At 43.2% G+C, this 20,362-nt stretch overlaps 1 protein-coding gene across 6 annotated transcripts; it reads left to right on the top strand.

The window, feature by feature from the left end:
* Nucleotides 1-963: 963 nt before the first annotated feature.
* Nucleotides 964-20,355, top strand: LOC118085998 (uncharacterized). 6 transcript variants are annotated; one of them, XM_088671048.1, is made up of 8 exons: nt 964-1,128; nt 2,634-2,685; nt 4,799-4,986; nt 5,355-5,513; nt 7,257-7,367; nt 8,079-8,153; nt 8,663-8,778; nt 20,228-20,355. In XM_088671048.1, exons 1-8 carry the CDS (start codon nt 982-984, stop codon nt 20,241-20,243), a joined length of 864 nt encoding a protein of 287 aa, XP_088527174.1. In that variant the 5' UTR covers nt 964-981; the 3' UTR covers nt 20,244-20,355. The 6 variants fall into 6 exon arrangements, with proteins under 6 accessions (XP_088527174.1, XP_088527176.1, XP_034973090.1 ...); XM_088671050.1 differs by lacking the exon at nt 20,228-20,355 and adding an exon at nt 14,254-14,387; XM_035117199.3 differs by lacking the exon at nt 8,079-8,153.
* The last annotated feature ends 7 nt before the right edge of the window (nt 20,356-20,362 follow it).

The raw sequence follows: 20,362 nt of genomic DNA, 5'->3' as shown, positions 1-20,362 counted from the left end.
AAATCTTAGCTCATCTGCAAGCTCTGTGTGCAGCCACACTGGTTTCTCCTACTTTTCTTTCTTATTGATATTGTCTGCAATACTTCACCCATCCATCTGGGACTCCCTCATCTCTGAGTATTTCTGACCATGGGATCTCACTTAAGCTTTTTGAAATCAGCCTTCTTAAAGTCCAGAGTGCCTGTCTGACTACACTCTTGTCTTTTTGTATCTGGTCTGTTGCCAGTTTGTCAGACACAGGATCTGAGCGGAGTCAGGGGCCAAGCACTTTATGTAACCTTTTGGTGGGAGGACTTGAGTGCTTAAAATATCCATCCTTGGGTGCCACCGAGCTTTCTTAGTCAGACACAGGAAGATGAGAACTTCTAAATTCAGTCTGCCAACTTCCCTCCCCCAGTTATCCTGCTTCCTTGTATTTATTATTATTATTATTAAAGATTTTATTGATTTACAAAAATATGTGCAATGTCTCTCATAACATTTTTACAAATCAGTTTCATTTGTTGAGACATTGGGAAGAAAAGGGGGAGATAGGTAGATGGGGGGAAGATGGATGGGGGTGGGGTCAGGTGATGATGTTTCTATTTCACTTAATATACAGTGGTACCTCTACTTACGAATTTAATGTGTTCCGAACACACATTCGTAAGTAGAAAAAAATTGTAAGTCATGTACGTGGGGTTTTTTGTCCTTCACAGATGGCAGAGAAAACTACACTCTTTTATCTTCTCACATAAAAAACCAAGAATAAGCACCTGCTTCCTTGTATTACAGTGAGACTCAATAAAAATCTAGTTTTTCCTCCTATTTCTTTTGAAGTGGGAACTTGCAAGGCACTGGGCTGCTGCCAAATGGGGAACACGAACTGACAGAAGAACAAGCAGCTTATGTAAGCCTTGCTAGATAAGTTGAGAGCTACATTTGGTGCTGTGGTTGGGCTAACAAAGGGATTAATCTGTTCAGCGCAGGCTGGGAAGAGAGATGGCTGTGCTGAATGCACGCAGAGTCCTGGTGACTGGGTCCAATCGGGGCATTGGCTTGGAGCTGGTTAGGCAACTGGTGCGGAAAAACAACTGTCCAGAACATGTCTTTGCCACCTGCCGGGATCCAGATGGACCACTTGCCCAGGTGAGCCCCAGGCTGTGCATTCGGATGAGCATAGAAACAAGGGGATCCCCCATGGTGTCCATAAGATAGTGCCCAGGGCAAGGCTTTTTATATTTTTCATTCTTAGAGTGAGGGTGGTACCTTGAGCACAGGTTTACTTAAGCACAGATTAGTACGGTAACTTCTTTTACACCCACACCCTTTTCTTTGCAGAATTAAGAGAGGAGTTGGAAGGAAAATGGTTGATTCCTTTCACCCAGTGATTTGAAGAGCATTTAACAGAATTGTCTCAATGGGTGTTGGAAATTACAAAAATAAGTCAGATTAAACACTCCCAAATACATACCATATGATGAATATCACTAAATAGTCAAACACATTAACTTCATTTTCTGTGTCAAATTGCTTAGAATTGCATTATTTCATCTTATTAAATTATGAATGGGTGGGTGCGAGATTTAAAGAAGTGTCCCCTCAGCATTTTCTTGTATAAATCATAGAATTGTACAGCTGGAAGCAACCATGAGGGTCCTCTAGTCCAACCCCCTCCAATGCGGGAATCTCAACTAAAACATGTTGACAGGTGGCTATCCAACCTCTGCTTAAAAACCACAAATGAAGAAGAATCCACCACCTTCTGAACTAGGAGTCCATTCCACTCTTGAACAGCTCTCACCATCAGAAAGTTCTTCGTGATGTTTAGTTGGAATCTCCTTTCTTGTAACTTGAATCCATTGGTTTGGGTCCTACCTCTGGAGCAGAAGAAAACAAGATTGTTCCATCTTCCATATAGTTTGCGTGACCTTAAACCCACCCAAGGACTTGCCACTCAGAGTAGATCTCTTTATAAAGCACGAGTCAGGGGTCCCCAAATTAAGGCCCGGGGGCCAGATGCGGCCCAATCACCTTCTAAATCTGGCCCACGGACAGTCCAGGAATCAGCCTGTTTTTACATGAGTAGAATGTGTCTTTTTATTTAAAATGCATCTTTGGGTTATTTGTGGGGCATAGGAATTTGTTCATTTTTTTTCAAAATATAGTCCGGCCCCCCAAAAGGTCTGAGGGACAGTGGTCCGGCCCCCTGCTGAAAAAGTGTGCTGACCCCTGGTTTAAGCTGACATACTTTCTGCAGGACACTTTTGCAAATGCTGAAAATCAAAACCGGATGGGACTTGATCTTTTCCATTCCTGTTGTTGTTTAGTCGTTTAGTCGTGTCCGACACTTCGTGACCCCATGGACCAGAGCACGCCAGGCACTCCTGTCTTCCACTGCCTCCTGCAGTTTGGTCAGACTCATGTTGGTAGCTTCGAGAACACTGCCCAACCATCTCGTCCTCTGTGCCCTCTGTGCCCCTTCTCCTTGTGCCCTCCATCTTTCCCAACATCAGGGTCTTTTCCAGGGAGTCTTCTCTTCTCATGAGGTGGCCAAAGTATTGGAAAAGTATTCAATTCCTATCCCATTTAAAATAATTCAGACTTCAGGACTTGCTGTTCCATTCTAAGTCTGTGCTCTCTGTATCTTTCAGGACTTGAGGAATTTGGCTGCCAAGCACCAGGGAGTGGAAATCATCCCACTAGGTACAGTATGTGCTTGCCACCCCCTCCTGAAATTCACTTTTCCCACAGTGTTGTGGCCAACAGTTGATATTCAAGGTCATTTCAAAATATTATTTTTTAGCAAATAAAAGTGCATTCCCTATTTATGTTGTTTAGTTAGATTTGTTTAAGGGTTTATTGAATTATAAAAGAAAAACGAATAACGAATAAATCCAAGTATGCTGTCACATTACAGAATCTCTCATCAAGCTTTAACAGCTGAACAAGATCAACAGAGGAACACAATTTTTGTAAATCATAGTTTTGGGGTCTAAATTAGGCTGTTATCAATCATCATTATATGTCCCTTCAGACAAAGGGTTATGTTTGTTTGTTTGTTTGCTTGCTTGCTTGGGGTTTTAAGTAAGAAGGGAGAAGAAGAAAACAATTGCATCAAGAAACAGCAATAACAGAAAACACATAAGTACCACATTAGATAAAGGGGTGTATCCAATTCTATTCATACTCAGAGAAGACCCACTGACATTAATGGACATCACTCATGTTGGTCTCTTAATTTCAATGGGTCTACTCTGATATTGGGATGCGGGTGGCGCAGTGGGTTAAACCACAGAGCCTAGGGCTTTCCGATCAGAAGGTTGGCAGTTTGAATCCCTGTGATGGGGTGAGCTCCCATTATTCGGTCCCAGCTCCTGCCAACCTAGCAGTTCGAAAGCACATCAAAGTGCAAGTAGATAAATAGGTACCGCTACAGCAGGAAGGTAAACGGTGTTTACGTGTGCTGCTCTGGTTCGCCAGAAGCGGCTTTGTCATGCTGGCCACATGACCTGGAAGCTGTACGCCGGCTCCCTCGGCCAATAGCGCAAGATGAGCGCCGCAACCCCAGAGTTGGTCACAACTGGACCTCATGGTCAGGGGTCCCTTTACCTTTACCTTACTCTGATTATGAATAGAATTGGATACACCCCTTAGTAAATTTAAAAGCTAGATGGAATAAAAGAATGGAATATTAAGTTGTCCCACTGTAATTCAAACTCTGACAAAATTTAAATGGGGACTATAGTTAAATAGTCAGGTGCACAGCCTGGAAGTCATTTTGGACTCACAGCTGTCCATGGAGGTAACAGTCAATATTGTGTCCGGGGCAGCTACCTAGCAGCTCCACCTGGTACCCCAACTGAGACCCTACCTGCCTGTAGACTGTCTTGCCAGAGTGGTGCATGCTCTGGTTATCTCCCACTTGGACTACTGCAATGCGCTCTGTGTGGGACTACCAAGTGCAAATGTACTGGGAGCCAATGAAGATCCTTTAGGACCGGTGTTATATGGTCCCAGCAGCCACTCCCAGTCACCAGTCTAGCAGCCGCATTCTGGATTAGTTGTAATTTCCAAATCAACTTCAAAGGTAGCCCCACGTAGAGCACATTGCAGTAGCCCAGTGCGTTTCTGAGCACAATTCAAAGTGCTGGTGCTGACCTTTAAAGCCCCAAATGGCCTCAGCCCAGTATACCCGAAGGAGTGTCTCCACCCCCATCATTCAGCCTGAACACTGAGGTCCTTCTCCGTGGGTCTTCTGCTGGTTCCCTCACTGCGAGAAGCGAAGTTACAGGGAACCAGGCAGAGGGCCTTCTCAGTAGTGGTGCCCTCCCTGTGGAACACACTCCCTTCAGATGTCAAGGAGATAAAGAATTACATACCCGCTAACTTTTAGAAGACATCTGAAGGTAGCCCTGTATCAGGAAGTTTTTAATGTTTAATGTTTTATTATGTTTCAATATATGCTTTAAGCCGCCCAGAGTGGCTGAGGAAACCCAACCAGATAGGTTGATAATAATAATAATAATAATAATAATAATAATAATAATAATAATAATAATAATAATAAATAATGTGCAATTCACTGACTGATATCATACCAAAACATCTACAGGACTCTGGCCAACGAGGAGACAATAACTATAGGAAAAGTTATAGAAGGACTTTAATTCTCAAGAACCAAATATGAGGTGTACATAAGTATTATAGAGAAGATCCTTCCTTCTAAATATTATCAACACAAAAAGGCTTCTGTTGATCTGTGACAAGAAGAGAAGGGTCTTACCTAAAAAATGGGATTTATTCTTTGCTGCTGTAGATACTTGTGACCCATCCAGTATCAAGGCTGCAGCAACTAAAGTCACCAAGCGGCTGAAAGGAGCTGGGCTGAATCTTCTTATTAACAACGCTGGGATTTTAAAGCCAGGCTCTCTTGAGACAGAGACACCAGAGAACATGGCTGAGGTGTACAAAACCAATGTGATTGGCCCCATGATGCTGAGCCAGGTAAGGCCATCCTATTGTACCTTCTTCACAGAACCTCCTGGCCATGTTGCAGAGCCCCTAATGTTTAGAAACTGTACTGTTTTCATAGAGAAAGGATGCAGAACAGAACTTTAACAGCTTCATGAGAAACTGACATTAACAGTGCATCCTTTGGGCTTGTGGAGATCATAGGGGAAGGTTGTACTTGTTGAACCAGGTGTTGCAGCTCCCTCCTGGACGAACCATGAGAGAACTCTGGTATACCACCAGCAAGTAACTGCTGGGCTCAGTTTCACTCACACACTGAACTTTGAACCGGTGACAAGATGCCCAGTCCTCTTACATGAAGGATGCAACTGTGTGCAATTCTTTTCTCTCCCCTTCTCCAGGCATTCCTGCCCTTGCTGAGGAAGGCATCTCGGGAAAGCCCCCAGAATGGGATGAGCTGCAGCAAAGCTGCCATTGTCAACGTGTCCAGTGAAGGTGGTTCTATCACAAATGTCTACATGTGGCATTTGGCACATGTGGTCAGTTACCGTTGCAGCAAGGTGTGGACACAGAAGTACTGCAAGTTAGAAGCTAGAAATTGATTTTTATGTTAATTTCACCTGAGGGTGTTGGCAATAGTCTTAAAATAATGCAGTCCACAATATGCCTCCCTGACCCTTGCCTATCTTGGTAAGTAAATATCTGGCCATGGGAGGGATCCAGCCCCCACTACGGAGGACCTGGGACCACAGAATAGATGTCTGATAACTGCCCCCACTCACGTGAGCACCTGAGATGTGATCAAACAAAATGATTTATTTAAATTAATAAACAATGGCAAGAAGAGGAAGACATAGGCAACCCCACAATGGTACTCTCAACATGAAAATCTTCCCACATCCCCTCATTGTCTAGAGGTGCCAATGAATGTATTTGGCTTCACTCACAATTAATCCAAAGAGTCAAACTATTAGCTGGTGTCCATTCCTTGCTCCACAGAAATGTAAAAAAGAAAGAAAGAAAAGTGCATTAAAATACATTAGCCAGAAGATGGCAGCAAAAAGGCTTCCCTAGGTTCTTTTGTGTGTGTGTGTGTGTGTGTGTGTGTGTGTGTGTGTGTGTGTGTGTGCCTGCAGCATTATCAGTAAGAACAGCAAACCAAGGACCCACCCCCTTTAGTAGAAACCATCCATGGCTGTAAATGGTGTTAAAAACAAACAAAAAACAACAGGAACTCACTTGGAATTCAGTCAGAAAGAATGAGCCATTACTGATTTCTGCCAATATAAATTACAGCATAAAATCTCTACTGCAAAGCTTATTTCATTCATTCATTCATACATTCATTCATAGAAAACAATATAGTTTCCAAAAATAAAACAACAAAATCAGAAAATACAGCATCAATGTTAAGATTTAAACAAAAAAATAAAAATAACCTGTTAATAGTGAGAGCATTAAAACATATCTCAGTAATACAGAAGCCTCCTTTTTAAACTCATACCCTCCTATGGCACTGGGTGGCATTCTAGGAATGGACGAATCTTTCAATGTCGGCTTTTCTTATTCTTTCATCTTTTTTCAGTTTTCCCCATTTCCCCATCTGTTTGTGATTTTTAATATGCATTTTTGTGTAGGACTTCCCAAGCAATCGCACCTAATACAACACACTTTTGTACATTATTTTCACCACCCAAAGCATTATTGTATGCATTCTTCCTAATATATGCTTTATGATACTCATGCTTTGGGACGTGGGTGACGCTGTGGTCTAAACCACAGAGCCTAGGGCTTGCCGATCGGAAGGTTGGCAGTTCGAATCCCTGTGACGGGGTGAGCTCCCATTGTTCGGTCCCAGCTCCTGCCCACCTAGCAGTTCGAAAGCACGTCAAGTGCAAGTAGATAAATAGGTACCACTCCGGCGGGAAGGTAAACGGCGTTTCTGTGCACCGCTCTGGTTTGCCAGAAGCGGCTTAGTCATGCTGGTCACATGACCCGGAAGCTGTATGCAGACAAACGCCGGCTCCCTCGGCCTATAGAGCGAGATGAGCGCTGCAACCCCAGAGTTGTCCGCGACTGGACCTAATGGTCAGGGGAACCTTTACCTTTACTCATGCTTTAATTGGACAACTGCACCACAAAATTCAGAGAATCACAAATGTCAAAGGATTGCTGCATTTCAGTTTAAATATTGGTTCAGGAAATCAAATAGGTTCACATTAAAATGAAAAATGGGGGCAAAATTCTCACCAATCCTTAGCTGCATTATTCATCCCCTTGCTTCTGATATGTCTCTTTCCTAGGCTGCTCTGAACATGCTTACACGGTGCCAGTCCCTGGGATTTGACAAAGATGAAATCTTGTGCATTGCGTTGCATCCTGGGTTTGTGCAGACAGATATGGGAAGTTCAGTGGTAAGTGATTTGTGGAGGAATCTGTGAACTCTATGCATATTTACTGTATTTAACTCATTTGACCTTACATTGAAGTAAGGATCAAGGTGTATAATTAGTTTCAAAATCAGCAAGGAAGACATGAATGGCAATAACTCCCCTCTCTTTGGTGCTTCAAAAGAATAATTAAAAGAAAAAAACAGTTGAGGAAAGCCATTGGACCAATGATCTACTCCAGGAAGGAAATAGAGTCACACACTCTGGCTACAATTCAATATGTTATTGTTGTTGTTTAGTCGTTTAGTCCTGTCCGACTCTTCCTGACCCCATGGACCATAGCACGCCAGGCTCTCCTGTCTTCCACTGCCTCCCGCAGTTTGGTCAAACTCATGTTGGTAGCTTCGAGAATACTGTCCAACCATCTCGTCCTCTGTCGTCCCCTTCTCCTAGTGCCCGCAATCTTTCCCAACATCAGGGTCTTTTCCAGGGAGTCTTCTCTTCTCATGAGGTGGCCAAAGTTTTGGAGCCTCAGCTTCAGGATCTGTCCTTCCAGTGAGCACTCAGGGCTGATTTCCTTCAGAATGGATAGGTTTGATCTTCTTGCAGTCCATGGGACTCTCAAGAGTCTCCTCCAGCACCATAATTCAAAAGCATCAATTCTTCGGCGATCAGCCTTCTTTATGGTCCAACTCTCACTTCCATAGATGTCTCTGCTTTTTAATATGTTATTAGGTGTGCTTAAATTCAAACTCCAGGTCTCTGCTGAATTCTGGCTGGACACCCAATCGTCGTAGAAAGATGCTCCAGGTAACTTAAGGATTGCAGTGCTCTACCATTATCTGCAGAGGTTGCTCCCTGGGCAAGGAGTTTATTCTCTTACGGTAGTTGTTGTGGCCGATAGCTATTGCTAGATGGATAAGTCTTGCCCATAAAAACTAGTGGCTATCAAAACATCCTTTGCCACTGAATAACTATGTTACACTACATTCTGCTTTATAGATGCCTCCAGAAAACCAGGGGGGAAGATATGAGGGGCAATAGCCTTCTCTTTCTGTTCCCCTCCCTGCAAGCAACTGGCATTCAGGTTAAATTGCCTCTGGACATTGTTACATGCCTAATCATAGACATATCTCCCATGAATTTGGCTCCCTGGGAAATCAGTTGCTAGTGGGACAAAGAAAATGGAACAAGAATTCTACCTTGGAGACTTTAGTGTCAAACTTTGTGATGATGATACCCATGCTGTTTGTCACTCTTTTTAAAAAATATACTTACAAGTCCTTGTGTCACTCTAGTCTGTTTTTTTTTTTTTACAGGGACAAGCCCCACTGACAGTGGATGAGAGTGTGCAAGCAATCCTGAAGACCCTTTCCCATCTCTCTGAGAAAGACAATGGCGCTTTTATGAATTGGGAGGGAAACACACTTCCTTGGTGAGCCCAATATATTTTGCTGCCTGAAATGGAGCAGCCAGGTGCACAGTCCCTGAACTGGGTTGAGTTATTTTTGGCACCAGAAGCAGAAAATCTGACCTCTCCCCCTGCCTGGCAGAACAAAAGCAATAAAAATAAATTACATAACTAACAATCTGCTGCCCTTTCATGACACCCCAAATCAACTGCCTGAGATGACCACCCCACTCAACCTAACAGCCTGCTTATTTACCGTACATAGTAGGGATGATGCAGAAATTCAATTAATTTCACATTTAAAGCCAAATATATCCAAAACCTTATGAAACAATGTGAGAACGGAAACACAGCCATCCTTCAAAATTTGCACTTATCTGTATTTTGTGATGCTGTTCTTCAAACCAGTTTACAAAATTGCATATACATCTGCATACATATGCACACAACAGTGCATATACTAGTGAAGGTAACATACAAAATTGTATATATTAGTCAAAACTGTTTTTCTCAGCTTAGCCCACCCCACAGGGTTGTTGTGTGAATAACCGAGGGGAAAAGGAGACCCACAAATGCCACCTTGAGCCCCTTGGCGAAAGGTTGGGGTGTGTGTAAATGTAACACTGAAAAATAAAGAATAATAATAATATAATACATCTCTCCTATCTGCCTGTGCTCAAATTTCAATTGAGGGAGCAGGGCAGGTTTGGAATAATGAAAAAGCCCAACTTAAAAATCAAAGAAAAATGAAATTAGACACAGCCAGGATATTCAGGTGTATAAACATTGGACTTTAGATCCTCAGCAAATCCCACATGTAGCTGTCTGCTGAGACAGGCTTGCCTGGGTGGGGTCAGGGGCAGATTTAGGGCAGTGTGAGTGGTGGGCATGCACGGGGCACTGAGCTGAAGGGGTGTCTTCTCAAAGCCCAGTAAGTGTGGACGCTGGACTTTGGGAAGGAAGGAGGCATGAGGGCTCTTGCAGGGTCCTAGAGTCCTCCCACATTCTTCTCAAAGCCTAGTTCACACTTTCTCACCTTTGGGAACAAGGTGGGAGGGTTCTAGAATCCTAATGTGGGGAAGGGAGGCTGTGTTACAAGATTGTATTGGGCCCCATATAAAGTAACACAATACAAGCCCAAACAACTTTGGTCAACTTTGGACTCAGACCCCACACAAGAATACAAAAATACCAAAAACCTGAACAAGATTGTTAAGAAGCTACCCCCACACATCCAAGAACAGATCCTCACAAACACACCAGTGGAACCTTGACCAGGAACTTTCTATCTTCTACCTAAAATACACAAACCAGGAAATCCAGGACGTCCCATCATCTCAGGTATTGGCACTATTACAGTGGGTGTTTCCGGCTATATGGACTCTGTTCTGAAACCATATGCCATCAGTGCTCCCAGCTACGTATGTGACACCACAGATTTTCTGAGGAAAATGCAATCTTTGAATAATCTTCCTAACAATACTATACTAGCCACTATGGATGTGGAATCTCTATACAGTAGAACCTCGGTTTGCGACCGCCTCCGTTTACGATGAACTCGGAGAGCGACTGCCGCGGACCCGGAAGTATTTACATCCTGGTTCTGCGTGCGCGGATGCACAGAAGCGATCTGCGCAGCGTGTGTGTGTGCAGAAGTGCTCTATTGGTGCTTCGCACACACGCAGAAGTGTGCCGTCAGCGAGCGACGAATTCGGGGAGTGACTGGCTCCCAAGAACAGATCGTTGTCGTAAACTGAGGTACCACTGTATACCAACATCCCACACAACGATGGTTTACAAGCCATAAGGAACACCCTTTCAGATAAAATCACAGTGGACTTTGCTACCAAACTCTGCCATTCTGTCCTTACCCACAACCATTTCAAATTTGGTGATGACCTGTTCCTCCAGATCAGTGGCACAGCAATGGGCACCCGCATGGCCCCACAATATGCCAACATCTTCATGGCAGATTTAGAACAAGGTCTCCTAAGACTCCTACCCACTCAAACCTCTCTTGTACCTGCGATACATTGACGATATTTTTATTAACTGGACACATGGTCAACAGACCCTGGACACCTTCCACCAGACATTCAATGACTTTCACCCCACCATCAACCTAACAATGAACCAATCTATGCAAGAAATACATTTTTTTGGACACTACTATAAAAATACAGGATTGGCGTATAGACACCCCCTTATACCGTAAACCAACTGACCGACAAACATATCTATATGCTTCTAGCTACCATCCCAAACATACCAAACAATCCATTGTATATAGCCAGGCCCTACGTTACAACCACATCTGTTCCAACTCTACAGAGAGAGACTCTCACCTAAGAGATCTACAGCAAACCTTTTTAGAACTAAAATATCTGCCCAATGAAGTTAAACAACAGATCAACAGAGCCAGACTGATACCCAGAGAGAACTTGCTGCAAGACAGACCCCCAAAAAAGAAAATATCAGAACACCACTAGTAATCGCATATAGCTCCCAAGTTAAAACAGTACAACGCATCATCAGAGATCTACAACCTCTCGTAGACAATGACAGTTCTCTTTCTCAAGCTCTGGGAGGAAGGCCTTTCATTGCCTACAGACAGCCACTAAATCTTAAACAACTCCTCACCCACAATAATACAACCACCAGATTTAACATGGACACTGGTACCAGAGCCTGCAATAAACCCAGATGCCAACTTTGCTGCCACATACACCCGGACAACACAATTACTGGCCCTGACAACATCAAACATACCATCTCGGGACTATTTAATTGCTTAACTTCCAACACTGTGTATGCCATCAAATGCCAACAGTGCCCTTCAGTTCTCTATATTGGACAATTAGGCCAAACCCTACGCCAAAGGATAAATGGATATAAATTTGACATCAGGAATCACAAAACAGAGAAACCAGTAGGGGAACATTTCAACCTCCCAGGACATTCTATACAAGATCTCAGTAGCTGTCTTATTACAAAAGAATTTCAGAAATAGACCGGAAAGAGAAGTTGCTGAACTGCAACTTATTACCAAACTTAAAACCGTGAAGAGACCTGATCTGAACAAAGACATTGGATTCTTATCTCATTATACATGATAAAGCTATCTTTAGCCATCTCACCCCTTGCTTTTTCCTGTAAGACCAATTGCAGTTGTTAACAGTCGTCAACAGGTTTACCACACCTATCAGTCAATCACCCATTCCCACCACCCTTCTGAGTAATACCCCTCCCCACCCTTTCACTATATATAAGGTTCTGGTGACTTCTGTTTCAGTGTATCTGAAGAAGTGTGCATGCACACAAAAGCTCATACCAATGACAAACTTAGTTGGTCTCTAAGGTGCTACTGGAAGGATTTTTTATTATTATTTTGTTTCGACTACGTCAGACCAACACAGCTACCTACCAGTAACTAGAACTTTGGTCAAAATAGTCAAAACTGTTAAAGCTTAGCCACACTTACCTTTCCCCCGCTTTTTCCACCACAGTCTGCAGTATAAAGCTGTGTGTCCAATTACCATTTTTTCTTCTTCTCCAGAGCTTTCCTCACAAAAGCCCACTCTTTAAAGCTCAGTTGGAGAAAACAGGAATCTGTGGAAAACATGAATTGATGTTTGCTTTAATTGAGCACTAAAGAGCAGGTTTTTGCAGGGAAAGGTCAGGGCAAAAAAAAAAAAAAACCAACCCCAACAATCCCAAACAAATGCTCAGGCATGGAGCATTGAAGCATGGACTTCGGCCTGGAAAGAGCGGGGTAAAGGGTAGGTGTGAATAAGCCCTTAATGAACTACTGTACTGTGTTTGCCATTATTACCTAGCTTTGGGTTGTCTCGCTCTTGGTCGGGGGGGGGGGGGGGTTGGTGACTCAGGGCCGTTTCACACATTGCACTGATCAGATCAGGGCTCCTTGACACGCTTACCTATATTATACATTTTAAAGCAGAGGTGAGGAACCTATCTAGCTCCATGAGTCAGATCCTTATCAGGATTGGTGTGACAGGCTAAATTCACAGATGGCTGGCCACCCGTCAATCACCTGATGTGACCTTTGTGATCAGAAAGGGGTTTTCATGAATCCTGCTTAATGCAGCAGCATTTAACTCCCCCCAATCATCAGCTCACGAGTGGGGTGTTGTAAGCCAAAAATGGCTTATCTTCTGAGTTAGCCAATAAAACTCAGAGACAAGAGGAGTTAGGAGTCCGTTTTGTTTATTGCAAAGCAATAAGGTTACAGTCGAATCTTTTCGGAAAACTGCAACCCCACCCAAAGATCGGGCAGGGGTATTTATAACATTTCAGACAAAGGATTTCAATTTAACCAATCACATAAATCATTACATCATTTTATATTTAATATTCATCATCTCATTTCATATTTAATACGTATGTCATTACCTAATCTAATACGCATGCGCAATAAGCATTGCTAACTAAACTTTGATTCTTACCAGTGATTCTTACCAGACAACACCATTACTGGCCCCAACAACATCCAACATACCATCTCAGGACTATTTAATTGCTCATCCTCTAACATTGTGTATGCCATCAAATGCCAACAGTGCCCTTCAGCTCTCTATATTGGACAAACAGGCCAAACCCTACGCCAAAGGATAAATGGACATAAATCTGACATCAGGAACCAGAAGACAGAAAAACCAGTAGGAGAACACTTCAATCTCCCAGGACATTCTATACAAGATCTCAAAGTAGCTGTCTTACTACAAAAGAATTTCAGAAATAGACTGGAAAGAGAAGTTGCTGAATTGCAACTTATCACCAAGCTCAAAACCATGGAGGGACCTGGTTTGAACAGAGATATCGGGTTCTTATCTCATTATACATGATAAGCGATCTTCAGCCATCTCAACCCTTGCTTTTTCATGCAAAACCATTTGCAGTCGTTTGCGGTCATCAACAGCTATCAGTCAGTCAATCACCCATTTCCACCACCCTTCTGAGTGATCCCCCCTCCCCATCCCCACCCCTCCCCACCCCTTCTCTACATAAGTGCCTGGAAACTTCCATTTCACTGTATCTGAAGAAGTGTGCATGCACACGAAAGCTCATACCAAAATAAAAACTTAGTTGGTCTTTAAGGTGCTACTGAAGGAATTTTTTTATTTTACTTCGATCCAGACCAACACGGCTACCTACCTGTTACATATTGTTAGTTTGCATGTATGGGAACCTGTGTTACGTGTGGATGTAACAATTTATGTTCTAGTTTATGAATTGCTTCTTTATGATTTATGTATTAGCTGACCTTCTATCCCAGTAGGGACGGCTTCTTGCTGAATCATCAGGATTTATAGGGATTTACATTATCACCTTAATTGGGGCCCTTTGGGCCCCTGCATAGCTGCCTAGTACCCCGTTTTCCCCGGGAAACCCCCGTTTTTACTTACCTTTTCCCAGTGGTCCCCCGTATCACTTCGTCTCCCGTTTTTCTTCTGCTGGCGGCCATTTTTTTTCTTTCAGATTTGCCCTTCTATGGGCACCAAAAATGGCTGCCGCCGGCTTCAAAAGTCGCTTCTACGCGTGACCGGAAGCCTCTGAAGTGTTTGCTTTGTCCACTCCTCCAATACCCCGAAACCAGAGCCACCTTCAGCTCCTCTCATCGTTCCCTGTTTCTGCCAATGACAGGCAACCTGGCGGGCTGCCAACTCTTCCGCACAGCGTTCCGTTTGGACGACGGAGTCACCCCTCAGATGTGCTCTGCAACATGGGCACAGAGGGTTGTGAAAGCACACCCCAAATCTGTGTAGAAGATAGACATTGCCCTCAAAATCTGTACACATTCCAGATTTAGTTTTGTGGGTGGGAATAAAAAGGGGGTAAAAGAGTTTGATAGTTAAGTTTGAATATTTTTGGGTAAAGGGTGGAGAATATTGGGTAAAAAACCCACAATGTGAAGTGTGAAGGGTTAATAGTAAAAAAGAAGTTATAATTTGGAAGAAAGAATGTGAGTTTAGAGTTGGAAACTGCAATAGCTAGTGAAATATTGAGAACTCAAGAAGGGGGAATGAGGAAGTCCGAAATGTTTAGATTTGAAGTTATACAGTATGATTACTAATTTGGGTTTCTTTTTTCTTTTTGTTTTTTTTATCATATTGTCATTTAATATGTGAAGAATATTGGAGAACAAGATTTGATGATATTGTTTTTATATCTTTTGTATTTTCTTATTTTCTTTTTTCTGTATGTAAAATCCAATAAAAATTTTTTTTAAAAAAAAACAAAAACAAAATGTGTACACATTCCTTTTCCATCCTTTTTCTTCTTCTTCCAATTATTCCAAATTTCTGCCCCACGGCCTGTCCACCAGTAGCATCCCACTCTCCCCCCTTTTCTCCTGAGGTTCAAAAGTACCCCACGTCCTCACAATGTCAGGTCTACTACTGTAGCTACTGCTTCCAAGAGCCCCACCTTTTCCAACCCCAACATCCTATTCTTCACTTGCCACCCTCATTCCTCATTACATAAACCTTCATTTACATTCCTCAACCGTACTCTGTTCACATATTCACTGATCATTGGGAGCCAGGCTCCTAAGCCAGGGATTGTGAGGCTCCCCCTGAGGCCCCCCTTCCACCCTCTTGCTTAGAATGTTGTGCAAGAGGGTCTTATGACAAACCAATATCTATCTTCTACACAGAATTTGGGGTGTGCTTTCACAACCCTCTGTGCTCATGTTGCAGAGCACATTTGAGGGGTGACTCCGCCGTCCAAACGGAATGCTGTGGGGCAGAGTTGACAGCCCGCCAAAGAGTTGGCGGCCCGCCAGGTTGCCTGTCATGGCAGAAACAGGGGACGATGAGAGGAGCTGAAGGTGGCTCTGGTTTCGGGGTATTGGAGGAGTGGACAAAGCAAACACTTCAGAGGCTTCCAGTCATGCGTAGAAGCGATTTTTGAAGCCGGCGGCGGCCATTTTTAGTGCCCATAGAAGGACAAATCTGAAAGAAAAAAATGGCCGCCGGCAGGAGAAAAACGGGAGACGAAGTGATACGGGGGACCACCGGGAAAAGGTAAGTAAAAACGGGGGTTTCCCAGGGAAACGGGGTACTTGGCAGCTATGCAGGGGCCCAAAGGGCCCCAATTAAGGTGATAATGTAAATCCCTATAAATCCTGGAATATGCTTATATTAGTGAATTATGGTAACCTGCTGCTTTAAAGAAACTGATGATTCAGCAAGAAGCCGTCCCTACTGGGATAGAAGGTCAGCTAATACGTAAATCACAAAGAAGCAATTCATAAACTAGAACATAAATTGTTACATCCACACGTAACACAGGTTCCCATACATGCAAACTAACAATATGTAACAGATCACTGGTAAGAATCAAAGTTTAGTTAGCAATGCTTATTGCGCATGCGTATTAGATTAGGTAATGACATACGTATTAAATATGAAATGAGATGATGAATATTAAATATAAAATGATGTAATGATTTATGTGATTGGTTAAATTGAAATCCTTTGTCTGAAATGTTATAAATACCACTGCCCGATCTTTGGGTGGGGTTGCAGTTTTCCGAAAAGATTCGACTGTAACCTTATTGCTTTGCAATAAACAAAACGGACTCCTAACTCCTCTTGTCTCTGAGTTTTATTGGCTAACTCAGAAGATAAGCCATTTTTGGCTTACAACAGGGGGGAATTAAATCCTATTGCATTGGTTGCACACACCAGTATCCTGCCAATGCCAAGTCTCTGAGGGACTTGGTTTACATTTGACAAACGTACTCTGGCCCAGGGTGAGAAACCTTTGGCTCTAGTGCCTACATCTGATATGCAAATAACAGCGGGGATGGAAGGAAGCAAAAACTGCCCTTTACCCACTGCCCTCTTCCAACTCCTTTCATTCTTTTCTTTTTATAGTGCATTTTCATACCGCCTTTCTTCAAAACCACAATTTTAAAATATTAACACAAATGAACAGTACAAAATATTCTCAGGTCTACTTCAGGAGCTGCCAGTACCAGTTTTGTGGCCTGGAATTCTCCACCTCTGTCTTCCCTTGGGACACACAGGTCTTAAGGAGTCCCAGGGATGGTGGTTTTAAGTAGCCATGACTGGTCCTAGACATTTTACTGCTGGCGCTGAAAAAGTAAATGACTCCCATCCCTGCCATTCCAAATACAGAAGCTGACACTGTTGGCAACTGAATCTTACTTCAACACTGGGGATGGGACAGCATCTTCCACTGCATCTGAAGGCAGCCAAGCAAAGTGAGGTTAAGCTGGAAGTTGGAAGCCAGTTTGGCATCCCTCCAAGCAGGTCTGTGCAGAGCTTGTCTGAAGCCCTAGTCTGACGCTACACAGTAGTATGCAGTAACACAGGTCCAGATTTCCCTATCAAAGACTTGCAGTGCGTATGGACAGGCATTTCGAGGGGCACATTCTTGACATGGCAGTGTAAGTCCGGCAGGCCCTAGTGGGGGCCCCCATCCAAATTAGCCCTCCAAGGCTTGGGCCAAGTGTATCTAGCTGCCTCCCACCCCTCTTCATGGGCCTGCCTCCAACGTCAGCCTGTCCAGACTTCATCACTTCAGCTGTGCATGAGAACTCCCCAAACATTTCCAGACTTTCCAAGTGTCCATATTTTCCACAGGTGTCCCTGATTTAGAGAAGCCGTCCTGGTTTCTGATTTGATCATGGAATGCCCATTTTTCTTAGGATGTTCCCATTTTCATTGAAGAAATGTTGGCGGGTATGGAGTTACCCAACCCTCGAGCGGTCTGAAGACAATTCTGTACAGTGGTACCTCTGGTTAAGAACTTAATTTGTTCCGGAGGTCCGTTCTTAACCTGAAACTGTTCTTAACCTGAAGTACCACTTTAGCTAATGGGGCCTCCTGCTGCCGCTACTCCGCCGGAGCACGATTTGATTTCTGTTCTCATCCTGAAGCAAAGTTCTTAACCTGAGGTACTATTTCTGGGTTAGCGGAGTTTGTAACCTGAAGCATTTGTAATCCGAGGTACCACTGTATAGGGAAGTTTTTTAAATGTTCTATTATGTTTTTCTATATGTTGGAAGCTGCCCAGAGTGGCTGGGGCAACCCAGTAAGATGTGTGGGGTAAAAATAGTAAAATTATCATTATGGAATGGGGCGTCCCTCCCTATTTTCATTGGAGAAATGTTGGAGGGTATGCATTTCCCTACACAGAAAACCTAGGCTGTCAGGGAGGAAGCCTAGCTGCAACCCTTCCCTCAGACTCTGGAGAAATATTGTGCATATAGGTCTGCCTGGCTGGCTATTGTGCTTTGCAAAGGACCCCTGTTGATGTCAGAATGGAACGGTCCAAGTTTTAGGCCTTGTGTTGTTACTAAGTTGTGGGCCTGGTTAACACTACAGTATCTGCTTGGTGACAAGCTGTGAAAGGAAAGAGTGTTGATGACTTTAATATTTATAGAAGGGGGTATGGATCAAGTAACACCATTTTGATTGGCCTGGGAAGCAAGAGGCTCTGATTGGCTGGAGATGCTAGTCAGTGAAGAAAGGGCAGTTAACTGTTGGGAAAGTCAGTTGATGAGGGAGATTTGAGCAAAGACCAGAAGCAACTGAGGGGAGAGCAGATAGCTGAGCTCTGGAGATGAAGCTATTCTTACCCAGCTTGGTAGCTATTTGTTGCTGGTGACATTCAGAAGAAGGGAGCTGGTGGCTGTAGTTGGCCAAGTGGCTGCCCTATGTAAAGGTCTTAGCTAAAGAAGGCTGTGCAATCAGGTGTTTTAAATCAGCAGCCAGAACTACAGCCAGAGGAGCTTTGGGGTCACAGGCAGGTTGTCCCCAGCGCAGTGCCCGATTTACGGTATGTATAAGCTAAACAAGCTATAGCTTAGGGCCCCACTCTCTTGGGGCCCCCAAAAAAAATTAAAGAAAAAAAACCCTGGATGTACATTTCCAAAATATAAGATAAAAAACAAATAAAATAAAACCTACATACAGCAACAGTGTTTTGTGTTGTGTAGGTCCATAAATTACCATATATATATATATATATATATATATATATATATATATATATATATACCCTGTTTCTCATATTTTAAGACATACCCATAAAATAAGCCATAGCAGGATTTTTAAGCATTCAGGGAATATAAGCCATACCCCGAAAATAAGACATAGTGATAGGCGCAGCAGCAATGCCGGCCGTGGCAGGAGGAGGAGGAGGAGGAAAAAAATAAGACATCCCTTGAAAATAAGCCATAGTGTGTTTTTTTGAGGAAAAAATAAATATAAGACATGTCTTATAATATGAGAAACACGGTATATATATACACACACCATATAGCACTCCTATGGTGCTGGAGGAGACTCTTGAGAGTCCCATGGACTGCAAGAAGATCAAACCTATCCATTCTTAAGGAAATCAGCCCTGAGTGCTCCCTGGAAGGACAGATCGTGAAGCTGAGGCTCCAATACTTTGGCCACCTCATGAGAAGAGAAGAATCCTTGGAAAAGACCCTGATGTTGGGAAAGATTGAGGGCACTAGGAGAAGGGGACGTCAGAGGACAAGATGGTTGGACAGTGTTCTCGAAGCTACGAACATGAGTTTGACCAAACTGCGGGAGGCAGTGCAAGACAGGAGTGCCTGGCGTGCTATGGTCCATGGGGTCACGAAGAGTCGGACACGACTAAACGACTAAACAACAACAACAACCATATAGCACACAAAAAACAGCGACAATTTGTTGTTGACAAAGGATAGCTGGACATATAAAGGGTCCCATTACCTTCAGTAGCTTTTAGGGCCTCATCGAACCTAAATCCGGCCTTGCCCCAGCAGCTGGACTGGGTTGTGACGTGTGGCTTTGGCTGGAGTGGAGACTTTGGGAAACTGGACTGAGATAAAAGCCACTTAGAGGCTAGTTTCAGTAACGGTATCTTAACTGCTTAGAAATTGTAATTGAGTGCATTTAAAATGCCTTTATAAATATCAGTATCCTGTTATGTATCCCTCTAGTAAACATAATTTAGTTCATCCGATGTTGGTGTCCATTTCATGCCTAATTGTATTTTATCATGGTCAGAGGCAGCTTTAAAGGCATTCCTTTAAATACCATTTAAAGGAAATGGTAGCAGTAGAAAAGGGTCACATTGAGGAACTCTTAAGTTTGGTGGCAGGGAGTTTGATAGACCCTGCAGTATAAAAAATTAAGAAGCACAAATTCCTAAACTGAGACTGAGGCACTACTTTTCTTTTCGGTTGTGGCAGCAGATGAATCAGTTCATCCCATGCAGACAAATTGCATTTTCTACACACAAGTTTTTTTTAAAATGGAAGATAATCAGGTCAAGTGAAGCCTTGATTGCATTATTTTACCTTTTTGCAAACCGCTTTGAGTTTTTTTAAATAATCAAGCAGTGTATAAATGTTAGAAATAAATAAATAAAATGAAGAGCAAACAACATGAGGGTTGCCCACCTTTTCATTTGACCCCTGCAGGTGTGACCAGCACTGATACCAACTGGAGAAAGCGTACTGCACTTTGCTGTAGGTAGCAGTATGAGGAGAACCAGGAACCAAGAGCTACCAGATGACCCAGTAGCCAGGGCCAAAGAGGAAGTCAAAAGAACACAG

This window comes from Zootoca vivipara, chromosome 6, assembly GCF_965207765.1.
Source record: "Zootoca vivipara chromosome 6, rZooViv2.hap1.1, whole genome shotgun sequence".
Taxonomy (NCBI): domain Eukaryota; kingdom Metazoa; phylum Chordata; class Lepidosauria; order Squamata; family Lacertidae; genus Zootoca; species Zootoca vivipara.
Note: the sequence above shows the minus strand (reverse complement) of the source record. Positions and strands in the feature narration are given on the sequence as shown.